This window comes from Triticum dicoccoides, chromosome 3A (assembly GCF_002162155.2).
Source record: "Triticum dicoccoides isolate Atlit2015 ecotype Zavitan chromosome 3A, WEW_v2.0, whole genome shotgun sequence".
Taxonomy (NCBI): Eukaryota; Viridiplantae; Streptophyta; class Magnoliopsida; order Poales; family Poaceae; genus Triticum; species Triticum dicoccoides.
In genome coordinates, this window is record NC_041384.1 from 52,906,699 (window position 1) to 52,925,110 (window position 18,412).

At 43.7% G+C, this 18,412-nt stretch overlaps 1 protein-coding gene and 1 long non-coding RNA gene across 3 annotated transcripts; one reads left to right on the plus strand and one right to left on the minus strand.

Annotated features, from left to right (window-relative positions):
- The first annotated feature begins 204 nt into the window (after window positions 1-204).
- Window positions 205-3,022, plus strand: LOC119267039. Of its 2 annotated transcripts, XR_005132250.1 has the most exons (5): window positions 205-344; window positions 1,073-1,165; window positions 1,258-1,720; window positions 2,141-2,859; window positions 2,938-3,022. It is a non-coding gene; the product is annotated as an uncharacterized LOC119267039 (long non-coding RNA). The 2 variants fall into 2 exon arrangements; XR_005132249.1 differs by having other exon boundaries at window positions 2,141-3,022.
- Window positions 3,023-4,952: 1,930 nt separating this feature from the next.
- Window positions 4,953-5,749, minus strand: LOC119271186. Its single transcript, XM_037553109.1, has one exon. It carries the CDS (start codon window positions 5,710-5,712, stop codon window positions 5,200-5,202), a length of 513 nt encoding a protein of 170 aa, XP_037409006.1. The 5' UTR covers window positions 5,713-5,749; the 3' UTR covers window positions 4,953-5,199.
- Between the last annotated feature and the right edge of the window lie 12,663 nt (window positions 5,750-18,412).

Below are 18,412 nucleotides of genomic sequence, written 5' to 3' on the forward strand. Positions count from 1 at the left end.
GTTGAACTTCATTGTTAAGTAGATGATTTATTCTTATATTTGATCAAATCTTCATTATGATCTAGCTAATTCACCTGTTCAAGTGGATGGTTGCTGCATGGTGCAAATTAGGCCAAAATGAACATGTCTTGCTTCAGTTGCTCTTATAGAAATATGCGAGTTATATGGTTGTGTAACTGAGACCAATTTTTGGTTTACACAGGGAGAGAGTTGGGAGAGCTAATGAGTTGTTGAAGCCAGATGAAATTATAGTGCAAATTGACTCGAGGTCAATTGCTGTGTCACCACTTCCTCACAACGTAAAGCTGGAAGATGTTCAATCTTTCTTTGGTCAGTATGGCAAGGTATGTTATCTGTATAACCTTGAATACCAGACTTGACAGGATAGGCTAGAACCGCTAGATTGCACATTGCGTGTTGCTTCAACTTTCAGTAACACATTTATCAGTTACTTTGAACTGGAAATGTTCAGTTAGATGCACTATGCATGTGATATTCAATTGATATGATAATTTGGCAAACTTGCAAGTTGGCGCAGCATCACTATAAATACACGAATCGTGTAACATAAATGCTGATGGTGCTATGTTGTTTCTGAACTGTGTGCATCACAGGCTAACATCGTAAGGCTTCCAAAACATGTTTCTAACAAGGGGCAGTTCTCCGGCACAGCTTTGGTCGAATTTTCAGAAGAAGTTGAAGCTAACAATATCATGAATAACAAACTTAGTTTTGCAGGAGCGGATCTAGAAATAAAAACTAAGTAAGCTAACTACCGATTCAAGTTCTTTTGTGTCATGCTTACCATTTACCAGTGATAGAATTTATGTTCTCATTCTTTGGGCTTATTCCCAATATATTTGTTCGCATGCTCTTTCTTTATCAATTCATGTTGGTTAGATACTTCGATGCAAGATTTTGTACTGTTTCTCATGATGATTGATAGCTACGTCATTTCCTCTTACATTTTAGAATCATGAATGCAGTGTCTATAGTTTTCACATTGCTGACTTTATTTATAACTATGTATCAAACTATCAATAACGTGTTATCCAATGTTGGCATAATACAGGAAGGAATTTGATGCTGAAATGGAGGCTAAGAAAGAAGCTTATGAGAAGTCGCACCCTAATACACACCCTAATAAGAATGGTCATGATGAAGGGTAAACTTTCTGTACTAACGATATGTAACGTGCTATTTTTAGTTTCTTTAGTTTGACTTGACCTTGTGAATCATCAATATTTGGTTATATAGATACCCAAAAGGTCTGATTCTGCCTTTAAGCTGAAGAAAATTCTAGCTTATGGTGACACAGAACAAAATGGTGGGGACAAAGTTGATAATAGCGACAATGCCAAGAAGGAAGGGGGTGGAATCGGGGAAAGCTTGTGAAGAGAAGGCCCCTGAGAACACTGATGCCAAGGAAGAGAAGTCAGATGATGCTGAGGAGTTGAAAGTGTCAGATGCACAAGGGAGCGGGCTGCTCTCGGTGCTCGACTGGGAGCTCACCGACGAGGAGGAGTACCGCCGCGCGCGCCCAGGTGCAGCGCAAGCGCGTGGAGGCGAAGGGGTACGCCGTCGAGGGGATCTCGGTGAGCGGGCACGAGACCTGCATCACCGTGCCGTCCCTCAGCGTCGCATTTGACATCGGCCGCGGCCCGCTCTTCGCCGTGCGCTAGGACCACCTCTTCATCATGCACGCCACCTCAACCACATCGTGAGCATCTGAGTCCTCTTCTGATTCGTCTCTTCTCTGTTCTGCTTGGTTAATCGGTTTGCATATGCGGTCTCTAGCTAAGCTCGGATGCGCCATTGCGAGACGGTGCCTCATACATATGCGGTCCCTAGCTAAGCTCTAATGCCTGGTGAAACTTTTGTTTGCTTCTTGTTGGTATTGGTACGGGTGACAAGTAAAGAAAGAGTCTAGGTGCGTCAAACAAAAACATATAGGATGTGTAGTTGCTTTTAATGTTGCCCTCTGTTTGTTCTAGGAAGAAGTAGATACCGTTAAAACCTTCAGATTGTTTTCTTATGTTGAGCTGTCAAATGGTTATTAGAATGCTCTTGCTGCATTTTTCTTTTGGTTCTTTTGTACACGCGTCTGACAGATTGTCCCCATGCGCACTTTGATTTGCAGGTCCTTCTGTCAGTGTCTTCAATTGCTTTGCTGAATAGTGGGTGGTAGCGGCTTGAGTGAAGATCTTCGTATCAAGGTTTGTTTACTACCGCGGATTGCTTATATCACCTTGTTCTGTAATTGTCTGTTACTTGCTGTACACATACTGACTAGGCGTTGTGTCTGTGTTGCTGTTTTCCATTTGCCTTTGCTGGTTAACTTACTTTTCAAGGACTATTTCTTCTGCTCAGGATGTGCCCTACTATATCTTTTGTGATTCCTATTTTGGAGACCCTGGCGGCGCATGTTCCTTTGCCTGCTCTTTTGTACGTGTGTGAGATAGCCGACGACGGGGCTGTGCTTGCTGGTGTTGAGCTTGAGCTTCCTACGAATAGTGTGTCCCTACTTCCAGATAGGACTTTGCTAAAATTCCTGCAGGGGGGCTATGGGTTTGTTATCAGGGACTACGGTAGGGGTGCAGAGCGGCGTCCCGCATAGACCCACCAAAGTGCTTAATTAGTACAACTTTGCCTAACAGCAGCACAGCCTAATTAGAACTAGCTTTTTCTAATTTGTATACAGAGCGGGACGGGTTTGGGCGCCGCCTTGCATCCCTAGACTACGGGTTTCAAAGTGTTGGTTCATACCATTCAGGAGCAGTGCTGGTGCTAAGAACGCTGGCAATGCAAAGAAAACAAGGCAGTAATTCATCTATCGCCTAAGATGACCATGGATGTACGGTAAGCCACATTTTTCTTCCATGCATTCAGCTCAGTCTCTGCTTCCATGGAATTCATGCTTTTCAATTAAATTATCAGGGTGATAATGTAAACAGTCCAGCTGCTGATGAACATGATTTGTCGACAAGGAAGCTTAATAGCTACCAAGCACAACTTCGTGCTCTGCAAAGATAAGGTAAACCGTCCTGAATAAGCTAGGCATTTGTCAGGATGCATATGTGTGCGTGTGCGTGTGCGCGTGCGCATGCGTGCGTGCGTGCGACATGCTTTGTTGATCATCCTGTTGAAAGGCCAGTCCAAGCAGCTACGAGAATGAAATGAGATTCTCCTTCCACTCACAATGGGTCGCGGATACAAGCAAGGGCGGCGCCATCTGCCAATTCCACAGCTCCGAGCTGCAGCAGGAGCTGCTGGGCCGCCTGAGATGCAGATGGAGGCGCGGCTCCTCCGAGCTGCCGGGTCGCTGAGATGCCGGAGCACCTCCGAGCTGCAGCAGGAGCTGAGATGCAGATGGAGTCGGAGCACCTCGGAGCTGCAGCAGGAGCCGCTCCGCTGCCAAGCTGTAGTGTGAGCCACCGCGAAGATGGAGCCAAGGTGTTCTCACTTCAGTACAGTGGGGAGAGGAACATGACGCATACCATGAACTGGTTGATGGAACCAAGACCAGCGGTCATGCTAGACACGTGGTCAGCGCTGCGCATCGTGGTGGTAGTTGGTGAAGCAACCATTGGCGGTGTTTTTGTCTCTCAGCACTTGGCATGATTGTAATATTCTTTATCTTTGAGTTCTGTGATGTTACTTGAACTGTAATTCTCGTGGAGCCTTTTGGCTTCTGGCTTTAAATAAGCTGTCCGGTTGCCTATGTATAGTTTCGCACTACGAACGCAGATACTTTTGATACTAAACTGCATGCTTAAAACACTATTATTGTATCTGACATTATATACACGTAACAATACTCGCCCTTCCGAACATTGAATTGTTTCCATCTGAAAACAGATTTAAATTAATACAATTCATATTACATTGTCATCTACATCTACTTACTCCTAAATTAATACAATTCATATTACATTGTCATCTACTTACTCCTAACATCGTTTCTAACTGGGTTCTTGAGCCATCTACATCTACGTACTCCCTATTAACATTGTTTCTAACTGGGTTCTTGCGCCATTGGCGCAACCAGGTCATCTAGTATCAGTAATAGGCGATGCTAGTGCGTGCGTCACCATGAGCGATTTCCAACCAGGATTACAGTGAAAATCTTACCTCTCCGACGTTAAAATCAGGGGTAGAGAGATTAGAGGAGAGATCATTAGGCCCACCTTAAAATTAGTGGGAGAAAGATTAGGATCGTGAACAAGCATTTTTGCTATATTATCTATCTTTTCTATTATTATTATTATTATTATTATTATTATTATTATTATTAGCACATATGCCCGTGCGTTGCAACGTGAGGGTTATAACTATGTTTAAAAAAATTGGAACTATGTTAAACCACCACACATGTTGCGCTATGGAGTAAGTAAATGCTAGCTGTCATGAATTAGGATTGCCCGAGTAACAAACTGGATTGTAGGAGAAGAGTCGCTAATGACAAAAATGCTTCATCAACGTGGTTCTTGGAGATGGGACTCATGGAACATGATAGCAGTTGCTAGAGAAAGATAGTATGACGTTCCTCCAACACCATGTGGAGAACTCACCCGATGGCAAGCCAAGCAGCAATTCAGGTTGCTAATGTTATGGGCATCGCCGTCGCGGCTAAAGGAGACCATGTGAGGGAGGAGTTTGGACATAGGCGCACAAGGAGGGGTTAATATTATAGGTGTTGGTACACAAACAATTCAGTCCATGCACTTAAGATTTACGGCCCCGGAAGAAATTTAGCACACCAAAAGCAATGCATTATCTGAAAATAGCTTTGCTAAAAATTAGTTCCTTTTGAGACCTAAGGAAGACACCCAATAAAAAATACAATAAATACATGATTGATGCACCTTTCAGATTATTGTTTGTCATCCCATAAAATTAGCATAGGCGGGGGGTACGCAAAGGCACAATCCCGTTTAAATGTCAAATGCATAGAGAGGGGTGTATGCCCTTGTATATTTAATCTCACAAATTGTTCTGATTAATATCCATGCATGCCAACAAGTTATACTCTTGTTTCGCACCCTTATTCCTTATTCAGCCCACAATTGACTCACCTTTAATCCACGTTTATTGTCATGCAGCCTCCGATAGCCTCTTTTAATCCCAGAAATTATTCCAATTAATATCCATGCATGCTCGTGATTAAAGGCAGCCCACAATTCCTGCATTGAATGTCATTCACAGCAGCGTGGCGGCGAGCGTGACCGCGATGACGGCCTGCAGCAGCCAGTGGAACTGCCCCTCCACGCCCATGTGGTCCGTGGAGTGGAGGTGGAACATGAGCAGCTCCTGCGCGAGCGCCGCGGCGGCGACCAGCTGCGAGACGGCGTCCCGCATGGGCGCCCGGGCCCTGTCCATGTGGAGGGTGGCCGCGGCGAAGAGGAGCAGCGCGAGCGAGATGGACGCGTGCTCCAGGTTGTGGAGGTGCACGGAGGGGATGGTGCCGTCGTCGTCGAACGGTTGGTGCTTCCTGGGGCTGCCGAAGAGCTCCATGAAGATGGACGCCGACGACCCGACGATGATGAGGATGAGCTCAAGGTGCCGGAGGCCCCGCGCCGGGAACGGGAACCAGACCGGCGCGACGTAGGAGCTGGGACTCAGCGCCAGCAGACGGATGTGGTTGAAGAGATGCCACAGGCCGATGAGGAGGAAACCGGCTCCCGGCGCAACATGGCCGATGAGGGACCCCATGGCTACCGAGCTAGAGAGTGGGGCGGTGGGAGGGAATGTTTCAAGTTTGAATCAATGGTTTGATGCGAATTAGGGGGGAGGGCCTCGTGTTTAAATAAGCAAACCAGCTACCTCCTTGGTGCTCGTGTCCGCCTATTTAACTCTAGCAATTTGCATGCATATATCCTCTCAACATACACATACACTCATTCACTATAAACGCACGCACTCACATTTCTATGGGTATATTTGAAATACTGAGCCTATATCATATTTTAAGATCGACGAAGTCATCAAAAATTACTCGTAGTCGGCGGGAAAGTCTCTTCCGCTGAACAAATATCGTCGAAAAGTCTGAAATGAATTCAAAAAAATACGAGCATCAATGTTCGAACCCTGAAGGACCGGTTCCACCACAAAGAATCTATATCGTTTGAGCTACGCTTAGTTCGCTAGTCCATACTGTTAGCGTGTCAATATCAACGTAAGTGGACTTCCATTAGCGTGTTGTGATACATCCTTCTGATTATACAAGTTTAGCCTGAGAATCAAGTCTTGTATATATTGTAATCAAATCAAATCTTCTGTAGCCACCCCGCAAAGAAAAACAAAATCTTCTGTAGCCAGTACCGATGGTAGCCAGACATATTACATCACGTGGCCAAGCAAGGGGTGGCTTGCGGCTACTCTTACACAAAATGGGATTGCTAAATCTTAGTCGAAGTCCTAGTCGATGTTATATTCGTAGATTTTAAGTAAAGATCTGTGCATATTTTGAGAGTGGCGTTACTGGTAGGGGTGGCATCTGAACATGTTATCCTGGCCATAGGTCCATCTCTAGGGATTTGGACTTGTGGGTCCATCTTAGGATATACGGGTGTAAGAAAATGCAGTCATCTGACGCTATACTATGAGGAATAGTGATGTACGGTAGCCCGCGGGCTCGTTTATTGAAATCCAGGTTACCTTGACGAACCGAGCCGTGGCTCGCCTCCGTAACGAAAAGTTGTGCGGGGATCAGAAACGTATGCGCGCCGTTTGCTGCAAAAACATCGCCGTCAAGGTTCAGTAAATGCTGCCGGCGGATGAAGCGTGGGGCAGCAAAAATATCTCGGACAGCTTTAAGAAAAAAAAAAGAGACACCTCGGTTCCCATCTACTCAGTTGAGCCCTTCCCCCTAGCTCGACGGCGGAGGGCAAATAAATGGCGGCGGCGAGCAATATGGCGGAGTTTGCGGACCTACGCCACAATGGGCTCGGATATCTGCTGAATCTGATTGACAGGTAATTTTTCCATCGTATTATTCTGTTCGATTCGATCCGAAGACGTGTGAGCAGAAATAGTCAATGACTGGTCTTCGGTTTGTTGAACATGCCATAGGCTCCCGCTCAGAGAGGTCACTGCGGATGTTGAGCAGCCAGATCCATTGGTGTTGACGTCTGTTGAGCCGTCCGCACCGGCAAACGCTGACTCGTCGTGCGCGGGTGTGGTTGGACAACTTGGTGGCGTTGCTGAGCAGAACGATCCCGCTGGCAGGAGGAAGCAATAGCAAACCTAGCCCGTGAGTCGACCGGGAAGGTGAACCCAGAGACACCTGGGTGAACCAGATGGTATACATAAAATTCAATGTTCTTTCTCTCTGGATTCATGTTTTATTTTTATTTTTAGTGCCTATGTTGATAGATGTTAGGGACATTACTACTACTGTCAACTAGCTGACCCCCTAATTTTGGTCGTCATCCTCATCCATGCGCGTAATTAGCATACATAGCGGTTTGTGGACAGATCATTACGTCCAAATGTGCTGATGCACAAAAATCACGGCCCCACTGTTATATGTGAAAGGATTGCATCATCTCAAAACTGTGAATTCAATTTCAGATTAAGACTTAAGAGTAGGACGTGACCCTCCGGACAGGGCACCCTATCCAGGTATAGTCACTCCATTAGAAGAAACAATCAGGAGGTACGCTGATAAACTCTCAGACAATGTAGTGAAGCCAGAGATTGGGATGAGTTTTGACTCACTCGGGGAAGCATAAGATTTCTATAACCTGTATTTTTGGGAGCTTGGATTTGATATACGAACAGACAAAGTGTATGCAGGAGATTGTTTATGGATGCTCGGTTAGCACTTAAGAGTTAAGAGCCGAGAAGAAAAGATTTGGCAATTTTTTAACATATTGATTGCACGGGAATTCATTTTTAAAATTTGACACGGAGAAAACATTTTTTTGCAGGGGAAGCCTGAGCAGCAAAATAACCGATCTTGCCGGTGCGAGTGCCCTGCAATGATGAGATTACTTACAGGTGCAGACAATGATGGCTCATTGCTGAACACTGGTCAAGCCACAACCATTCATTGTCTCTTACTTGCGGTGAGAAAGTTCATTGGCCATCCACAAGCACATAAATGTGTACAATGTGAACTTGAACAAGGCACAACATGGTTGGCAGCTTCTTTGGTTCAACCCAGAATGTGCCTTCAACAAAATGGACGCTGCGCAATCTGTGTGGCTGGATAAGTCAAGACCAGACTGACGATGATGGAAATAAGACACTAGCTGTGTTCAAAGGGATACAACGGAATGATCCAGAATTTACCTACCGAGTACAAGGTGATGAGGAAAGAAGGATCAAGCGAGATACCTCACGAGCTGAAGATGTTCTTCCTCCCCTGCCTCCCTCGAACACTGGAGCTGTTGTTCGGTCGCCGTCCACATCCGAAAGGCCCCCGCCAAGATCCTCCAAGAACGAAGGAATCCAAGAGAAAAGCCTCATCAAGATCCTCACCAAGGTATTCCCATCAGAATTATGGAAGTGTTCAAATGCTAATGACCTCAAAAAAATTCAATTACACATGCTTTACCATCTCAAAAGGCACTCAAAAATGTAACATGTACATGCTTTAGCAAATACATATCTTTTTTCAAGTACCATTACATGCTTAAGAATTACTCTGAACTTCTGTAGTGTGAATTGCATATGTAGTGTCTGTTTTCAGAAAACAACCTTGTTTATGTGATGGTTCAGTGGTCAAATGATATTATTCTTGGCTAATTTGTTTTCTAGAAACAAACGATTCTGCAGTCACAAGTCCTAGAAAAATCAACAAGGCAGTATTGGTGATTTGTGAGAACTGAACCATTGAATCCAGTGAGAACCAGGATGCTGGTATTTTGAGTCCAGTGAGAACTGAACCTTTGAATCCTTTTTTCAGGGCACTGCTCAGATTCTTTTGATAGGGTCTAGTTAGTGCTAAAAGCATACAAGGTACTTGTCATAAAGTTCCTGTCATCCCACTCCATTCAAAAAACAATTGTAGATTTATACAGCTGTTTAGACAGTAAACTTTGCTAATTGTTCGCGGATGGACAACTTGAAAGCTTGCTCTTTCCTTAATCATTTCGTTGCAATTGCTCGGGAACTTGCACAACATACAGTAGATTTCTATCTCGTATCTTACTCAAGTTTTCTGTATGACTTCTTAAAGCTGCTGGGAAATTGTCAAACCGATAGCTAACTTAGAAAATAGTAAGATTGGAATCAGTACTTGCTAATGCCCGACACTTGAGGGGGAGGCCAGTGTTCTGAACTTAATTGCTTTTCGCACCTAACAGGTAAATATGTGAGAAGTTTAACTGTCCATATCAATCCTAGTCATACTTGTAGAAGTCTTTTTCAGGTAGTAGCCATATTAAGCCACACATCCTTTTCTCTTCAAGAATAAGTGCAAACCTTTGAAATTATACAGCAATCGATCTAAAAAAAGGTATACACGAGTTAAAATATAAGATCCTAGTACACTTTATTCAAAACTCTTCTGCTAATTAAACTGCCTTTTGTGAAGACATAGTATAGTCGAGCATTCATATGGTGATTTCCAAGTACATAATTATCTCTAAATTCACATCCTAGAAGAGAAACAATCTCCAAGCCCCATGCTCGAATTAAATTTGGTTTGCACAAATAATTATTTACCATCTGGATTCAAATATGTGAGCATGACCATCTGTCTACAATATTATTGATCATGCCAATAACCATCTGCCAATGCATCAGTTCTCTTGTTCATCTCAGTGACAATCAACCTATTTCCATTTTGTGCCAGGCCAAGTCTTCCAAGCAAAACAGCAGGAAGCAAGAAACTAAGCAGTAGTTTGTAATCCTGTTGAGTTTACTGATTGGGCATCCTGTTTACAATGTTGAGTTTACTGAATGGGCATCATGTTTCAGAATAATTTTGAAGGTTCTCTGGCTGTACACTGAATCTTATGTCTTGTTTCTTTCTGTACACTTTTTGAATGAGCAAGAAACCAAGCAAAACATTGAGTTTACTGAATCCTGTGTCCTTTTGTACACTTCTAGTAATCATCAGCTAATACACACTGCTGTAGTTTGTATCTTTCTATTAGACAAGCATGGTCGGCCGCGCTAATTCTAGTGTTGTGTGCGTTATGCGAGCTGCACTAGTTTGGTTGATTCACTAATTTGGCTGCACTTGTTCTCTGTCAAATTGGCCTACGTGGGTGTATGTGGCCTGTGCGCACGATGAAGAACAACCGGCAGGTAGCGGCGGCGGCAGGGATGGATTTTTCTCGAGTGTGGAGGGGTGGGGACTGGGACCTACGATTACCTATCCACCCCACCGGCTGGTAGGTTGCCGTTCGCTGCGTCCGTCAACACGCAGTGTCGCACCGGAACAGGGAGGCGCAGGAAGAAACCTGATCCATCCACGAGTATCCTGTACCGGTCTGACGGAGTGGCTGAGCAGCAAATTAATGCGTGGGCCCTGCCCTGGAATACTATGGCAATACGTTTGTCGCATACAGTGTGGAATACAGAGAACGCATGCATCCCCAGAAGAGCCATCGAACGTGATTTCAGGATCAGCTGTGCTCAGGACCAGATGCGAATTTTCCGCGTATTTTTTACTTTTTTATGTTATATTACTTGACTGAACCTTGGTTAAATCTCAGTCGACTGATATCTAACCACGCCCTACACAAAAATTCCTCTTCCCCGTCCTCAGCCAACTGTGCATCGAGGGGAGGATATTTGAGATTTTTCAGAAATTCCAAGAGTTTCGAAAAATTGTTGGAAGACAATGTGACATGAAAGTTCTTGTCATCTAAACATGCAGGGAAGGCGAAGATGAAAAACTTAATTATATTGTCACCAAAATTAACTAAACACAAACATCGTCGTTGTTGAGATTGCTAGCACTGCCTCTCCTTTCCTTTGTCTCTTTGCCATTAAAGTTTTGGGGTTAACTTATACTCCCTTTGTCCCAAAATAAGTGTCTTAATCTTTGTATAATTTTGTACTAAACTTAGTACAAAGTTGAGACACTTATTTTAGGACAAAGAGAGTATATCAGTAATAGGCGATGCTAGTGCGTGCGTCACCATGAGCGATTTCCAACCAGGATTACAGTGAAAATCTTACCTCTCCGACGTTAAAATCAGGGGTAGAGAGATTAGAGGAGAGATCATTAGGCCCACCCTAAAATTAGTGGGAAAAAGATTAGGATCGTGAACAAGCATTTTTGCTATATTATCTATCTTTTCTATTATTATTATTATTATTATTATTATTATTATTATTATTATTATTATTATTATTATTATTAGCACATATGCCCGTGCGTTGCAACGGGAGGGTTATAACTATGTTTAAAAAAATTGGAACTATGTTAAACCACCACACATGTTGCGCTATGGAGTAAGTAAATGCTAGCTGTCATGAATTAGGATTGCCCGAGTAACAAACTGGATTGTAGGAGAAGAGTCGCTAATGACAAAAATGCTTCATCAACGTGGTTCTTGGAGATGGGACTCATGGAACATGATAGCAGTTGCTAGAGAAAGATAGTATGACGTTCCTCCAACACCATGTTGAGAACTCACTCGATGGCAAGCCAAGCAGCAATTCGGGTTGCTAATGTTATGGGCATCGCCGTCGCGGCTAAAGGAGACCATGTGAGGGAGGAGTTTGGACATAGGCGCACAAGGAGGGGTTAATATTATAGGTGTTGGTACACAAACAATTCAGTCCATGCACTTAAGATTTACGGCCCCGGAAGAAATTTAGCACACCAAAAGCAATGCATTATCTGAAAATAGCTTTGCTAAAAATTAGTTCCTTTTGAGACCTAAGGAAGACACCCAATAAAAAATACAATAAATACATGATTGATGCACCTTTCAGATTATTGTTTGTCATCCCATAAAATTAGCATAGGCCGGTTTAGATGTCTTGCATGCAACGGGGGGTACGCAAAGGCACAATCCCGTTTAAATGTCAAATGCATAGAGAGGGGTGTATGCCCTTGTATATTTAATCTCACAAATTGTTCCGATTAATATTCATGCATGCCAAGAAGTTATACTCTTGTTTCGCACCCTTATTCCTTATTCAGCCCACAATTGACTCACCTTTAATCCATGTTTATTGTCATGCAGCCTCCTATAGCCTCTTTTAATCCAAGAAATTATTCCAATTAATATCCATGCATGCTCGTGATTAAAGGCAGCCCACAATTCCTGCATTTAATGTCATTCACAGCGAGGCACCTCCTCCGTCCTGGTTAATTCTCGATTTCTCTTGTTGCCAGGCTACTCGCGAACGTATAAGAATTGGTAGAATTTGATGTAAGAAGTTGAGGTGGGATTAATAAATTATGGAACCTGTGCGTCCTTCACCCATCATATATTTTCCCCAAGCTTTCCAATGAAAACATGAATTGATGCTTAGCCTAGCTGGCAACTGCAGCGACTTCTACTACATGAGGTCTTGAGTTTGATTCTCCACTTTGCCTATTAACTTTTTCTTTGTTTTGCTGTAGTAGGCCCACTTGCGCGCTTGATGGCCCATAACAGTAGCGCGCAGCAACTACCTGGTCCACTACGTGAATATTTTTTGTTTTGATAGCATATAAGAAAATTAGTACCACCTCGGATTTTCAAAATTCTCAAAAAATATAATAGGTGAACGGATGAAAAATTTGGAGAAACGCACCTTGCTTTATTAGTAGGTATAGATTATTATTATTATTATTATTATTATTATTATTATTGTTATTGTTATTATTATTATTACTAATTAGAAACTTGCTAGAAATTCCTATGTTAAACATCAAATACTATCGTGAGATTGAATCATAACGGTGTAGATTAACTCCTCTCCCTAAAAATTATCATGATGAACAAGAAAAAATCATCGTTTATCTGGTGGGAACGAGTCATAACGGTGTAGATTACATCTTTGGACCCGCACCAGCATCGCCCATGAGGGGCGACCAGGGAAGGCCAACCCTATCCATTGGTAGACGCCTCCTCCCCTACCCTCCCTGTCCTCGCCGTTGTCGAGCACGCCGCCATGCAAAGCCTGCCGACATCAGTGACAGCGGGGCTTTCTCTCCTTCTGCTCGGTGGTGTGGGCGCAGGCAGCTGGAACTAGGCGACGATGCTGCGCTGGCGAGGCGTGTGTCGACGCATTGGCAGATGGCTACGGTGGGGTTGCGCATGCCTGACCTAGGCATGGAGGTTCGCCCGGGCACGGGCGCATGCTCATGGCGGCTGATGTGGTTGGGTCTGGGTACGGCCTAGTCTGCTACGTGATGCCACTAGCTGCGCGCGTGGGCTGGTAATGGCGGCCGGGGTACTCAGGCGGCACGCCACTAGTGGCCAATGGTGGCTCTGCTGCTGGTCGTCGCCTGTGCCCTGGTGGCCAGTGACCAGAGGTATAGTGCCGGTCTAATGTGGTCGCAGCGATGTGGATCTGGTAGCCCTGATCTGGCAGACAACGCATGTTGGTGGTGGTTGCTCCCTTCTCCCAGGTCTAGACTGGCCGCACGGGTTGCTTGCGTGGCGGAGGCGGCGTGAGGACTTGGGCTCATGCTTGGGCGGATCAGTTGGGGCCCGAGGTGGGTCGGAGCACTCGCTCCGGGTAGGCAATGGTGGGCTCGGTCGAGGGGTGCCCCTGGGCGATGAGGTTTGTCTCCACACACGTACATTGGTTCACGGTGGCTGTCGGACTCCACGTGTCTATTGGACAGATCAGTGTCAATGGTCGCGGGCATGGCGTCGTGCGAGCTTGCTCGGCAACGACCGTTGGTAGTCACGGTGTGGTGTCTCCCTAGGTCCACCAGGACTGACAGGGACACACGCGTGCACGCCTCCTGTCGTGGAGGCATCGACCCAAACTCCATGGCTAATGCCGAGCTAGGAGTAAAAGGAGATGCCTTCTACTTCTACTATGGGAGGTTGGTGGGTCTCAGACATGGATGTCGGGGTGGCAGCCCGGATGGAGGTTTGCATGGTTGATGAGTGATATTTATACACCCATTTCACCTTTGTTTAAACCGTGATATTTCAATCAATAAGAGATATTTGCTCCGATATCGATACTAATGACTAATGAATGCAAAGGATTCCAAAAATCCTATCTTTGATGTGTTTCCATAGAAATGGGCTAAAAGGAAGTAAATCATTGTGTGGAAATGGAATGGAAGAAGAATGCAGGAGGAGAGGATCAACAGGAGGAGTATGCGCGAAAACAGCAACAACGACGGCGTTCCATATGGGCGCGACCGCCCTGTATGGCATGGATTTCGAGGCAAAACGTCCACATGAACAACTTTTGTTAAAGAGGCCCTATCAAAATGTGAACAGACTAGTGAGCACAGAGCACAACACAACTACCACAACCCTCTTCATCATCATCCACAAACCCTAGCCACCTCCATCTCCACCACCACCATAGTGCTCATCCATCCGATTCATATTTGTAATCATGCATCACACAAGGCATCCATTGTAAGGCATATTGCAATCTACCAATCTCAAGATGTGTTCTTCAGTGTTTTCTTCCAGTGATCTGATCTCCACGTGTGAGTAGTTTGGTAGGGTATGGGTTGAGGCATGAGCCTTGCAACTAGAGGTATTTGTTGAGGGAATCAATGGAAGACTTTGATATAGCGTCTCGTATGTGTGAAATAAAATTGTTCTGTGTAGATGCCTCTTGTCTTGTACGTGATCTTCATCCTTGCAGGCTGCAGGTACCCTGGATCATGGAGATCAAGCACCGGTGAAGCTAGGAGCAGGGAGACTGTGAAGTCTTCTACCGAACACTGGTGACAGTAAGGTTTAGTAAGGTAACATGGATCCAATACTTGGGGCGAAATGAGGTGTAGTCATTAAATGCCCAAAGCTCTTGTCTGATTTTATTATCTTAATTATCGAGGTAACTCTGCACGACAGATAGGGCCAACAGTAGGAAAACTGATTCTTCATGTAGCAGTCATGTCGGTCAAGATGTTATTTGGACACATCCCCTACTTTGATCCGTAATAAGCACATCTTGACGGGTGACTTCCAACGCAGAAACTAATAACTTATTTGATCCAATCAAAAATACCAGGTTGTAAGCATAAGACCTCATGCCCGTACCTCTTTTTATTACAAGTATTTGAATCACTATTTGCTTGTTGATCCGGTCAAAAGCTGGATTTTATACTTTGACAAAAGCTTGCTAGAGACCATCGCTTCAAGGGGAATCTTCCTCTCGTGGGTTCGATAACCCAAGGTCACCTCTGGGGAAATAGGTGTGGGATACTCTTTTATGTTCCAATACCCAATCAATAAAAAGGAGATATCAAGCCCTTTTTCTGACGCCATTGTCGGGGAGGAGTTTAGTATTCCTAGTCTTTGTGTGTATAGTTTTTGTTAAGGTTAATTTTCTGTTTTGTGTTTACTTTTCTCTTTTTAGTTTAAGTTTTATTTTTAGTTGCAAGTCTTGTGAGTTGAAAAACCAAAAGATTACCATGGCTCGTAATCTTGGGAGTTTTGCTACTCCTAGTAACAACTTCATGAGTGAACCTATAGCACAACTTGAGGTAGCAGCAGCTGAGTATGAGATTCGAACTTAGTTTCCATGGTTCAAGATCACCAATTTGAAGGCTCTGCTTCTGAGGATGCCGGTATACACCTACGCAATTTCAGTGAATTATGCAACATGACACGCATAAAGGATTATGATCCCGACGCACTGAACATTGTGTCTATTTCCTTTCTCCTTAAGAGGAAAAGCTAAGGAATGGCTTCTCGCACTACCTAAGGGTAGTATTACTTCTCGGGCTGATTGTTGCAGTAATTTTTTATCTAAGTATTTTCCACCTAGAAAAATGATTATGCAATTACGTTCTCACAATACAGGTTTCAAGCAAGAGGAACGTGAGCCACTAGAGCTTGCACGTGATAGAATGAAGGAAGCAATTAGAAACTGTCCCAGTCATGAAATGGAGGAATGGTTAATCCTTCATATGTTTTATAATGGTTTAATCATATGACAAATTAAAATTGTTCTTGATACATCTGCAGGAGGAACGATCATGGAAAAGCCCATAGAAGATGTCAAAAAAATACTGGACGATATGCAAGAGAAGCATGCCCAATGGCATGTTGAAAGAACCACCACTAAGAGGGTGAATTCCATGGAGGAAAGTAGCACGGAATTAACAACCAAGCTTGATGAACTTATTTCCGTGATAAAAGGTAAAGAAGAGGTAAACGTTAATGCTATCACTAGTGAAGAAACTAGTGATGTGATTTTTATCGCTCGTAATAGCTACAATCCTAATTGGAAAAATAATGGATATGCTCCTAGACTCCCTTATCCTAGAAATGGATGAGCATCCAATAATTTTAATGGGGTTAATGCTAGCAATAGAAATACTCTTGAAGAAACTCTTAAAAGTTTTATTGCTAGTCAGACTGAGCAGAATGAAAGATTCAAGAATACCTTGAAGAACCATGATAACTTACTTGGTGAATTAACCAGTAAGGTTGTGGGACTAACAAATGATGTCCAAATTCTTGAAGGAAGATCAAAGAATATGTAAGCAAAAGTGGCTAAAATAGCATAGAGCCAAATACTAATTTTGGCTAAGTTTGCAGGTAAACCAGAGACTACTCCACTTGAAGAAGTGAAAACAATAAGAAGCAATGAAGAGAAAGCTGAAGTACTTAACAAGTCATGTGCTAGAGTACAATTATACCATTGCAGATTTTGTGAAGATGATATCCATGAAGTATCCAGTGCCAGAGGTAACTAACAATGAATCATATAATGTTTTTGCTGAACAAGTTGTGTTCAAGGTACATGAACTTGATGATGAAAGGAAGAAGCTCTACAGTAAGTTACCAGCTAAGAAGAGGATGCTTTTGAACCTACCATAGAAATTGAGGTAGGATTGAATAAGCTTAATGCGCTGTTGATCTTGGGGCAAGTGTTTCGACAATCCCCAAGTCAGTTTCTGATAGTCTTAATCTTGGTCCTTATTCTAATACTGAGATTTTTTTGAATATGGCTAACACTACTTTTACTCAGGCAGTAGGCATTAAGCACGGTGTTATAGTTGAAATTAATGATTTCCCTGTTATGATTGATCTTGTTATAGTAGATATGCATGAAGACCCTATTGCTCCTGTAATTCTCGTTAGACCTTTTCTAAGGACTATCAAAGTTGTGATAAATGTCTGTGAGGAAAATGTTGGATTTGATTTACCCGCTAAAGATCCTTTGGTGAGACATTTCCCCAGGAAAAAGAGAACGAAGACCTACTCATGAGAAGGCATCATTGTGAGTGCCAGAAGCTACGGTCTCGGTGTGTTTGCACCACCTTGATCATCACTATGGTCGAGCTAACCGACCGAAAGAAGCACTTCGTGGGAGGCAACCCACGCGAATAAAGTAGACAAGTAAGTTTTTATTTTTGTTTCAATAAAAAGACTGATTGATATTTTATATGAAGAAGCGAGTTTGGAAGAGTGGTTCTAATGAAGGATTTTCTATGTGCAAATTGAATTATGTGTTGAATCGATGTATGGACGCCTGGAAATATGACTATGTATTGTTTTGGAACTAACCCCGCAGGAGACCTAATGAAAAGAAAAGTTCTACAAGAAACAAATGGAAAGACGGTGTTCTAAACGACCGCAAGTGGTCGCATGACCTGCTGGAGGTTCTAACACAAAACTGCCAGAAAGGACAGGCGGAAAGACGGTGTTTCAAATGGGCGCACCTGCCCGTTTAAGCGGTCGTTTAAATCTTTTGCAAAAAACAAAGAAACTCTAGCGTGTTTAATGGTGTTCCAAATGGGTGCTTGTGCCCGTCCGAGCGGTCATTTTGCACTATCAACTAGAAGAAGAAAACGACAAATCAGAAGAAGGTGTTTCAAACGGCCGCCACCGCCTATATAAGCGGACTTATGAGATGAGCACAGATGGAGGCAAATCTTTAGGAAGAACTACGACGTTCCATGTAGACACTTACGCCCGCCTGAGCGCTCGTTTGGTATCCCGGCGGCCCCAATAAGCCCGAGGAAGAAGGTATTTCTCCCCCATATCTTTCTTCTCCTTCTTCTTCTCCTCCTCCTCCTTCTTCTTCTTCTACTTCTCCTTCTTCTCCTTCTTCTTCTTCTTCTTCTTCTTCTTCTTCTTCTTCTTCTTCTTCTTCTTCTTCTTCTTCTTCTCCTTCTCATTCTCCTTCTCCTTCTCCTTCTCCTTCTTCTTCTCCTGCTTCTTCTTCTCCTGCTTCTTCTTCTTCTACTCCTTCTTCTTCTCCTCCTCCTTCTTCTTCTCCTCCTTCTCCTCCTCCTCCTTCTTCTTCTTCTTCTTCTTCTTCTTCTTCTTCTCTTCTTCCTTCTTCTTCTTCTTCT

What these genes read in the sequence shown, in the direction of transcription:
- LOC119271186 (XM_037553109.1), bottom strand. Translation starts at nt 5,712, where the DNA reads ATGGGGTCCCTCATCGGCCATGTTGCGCCGGGAGCCGGTTTCCTCCTC.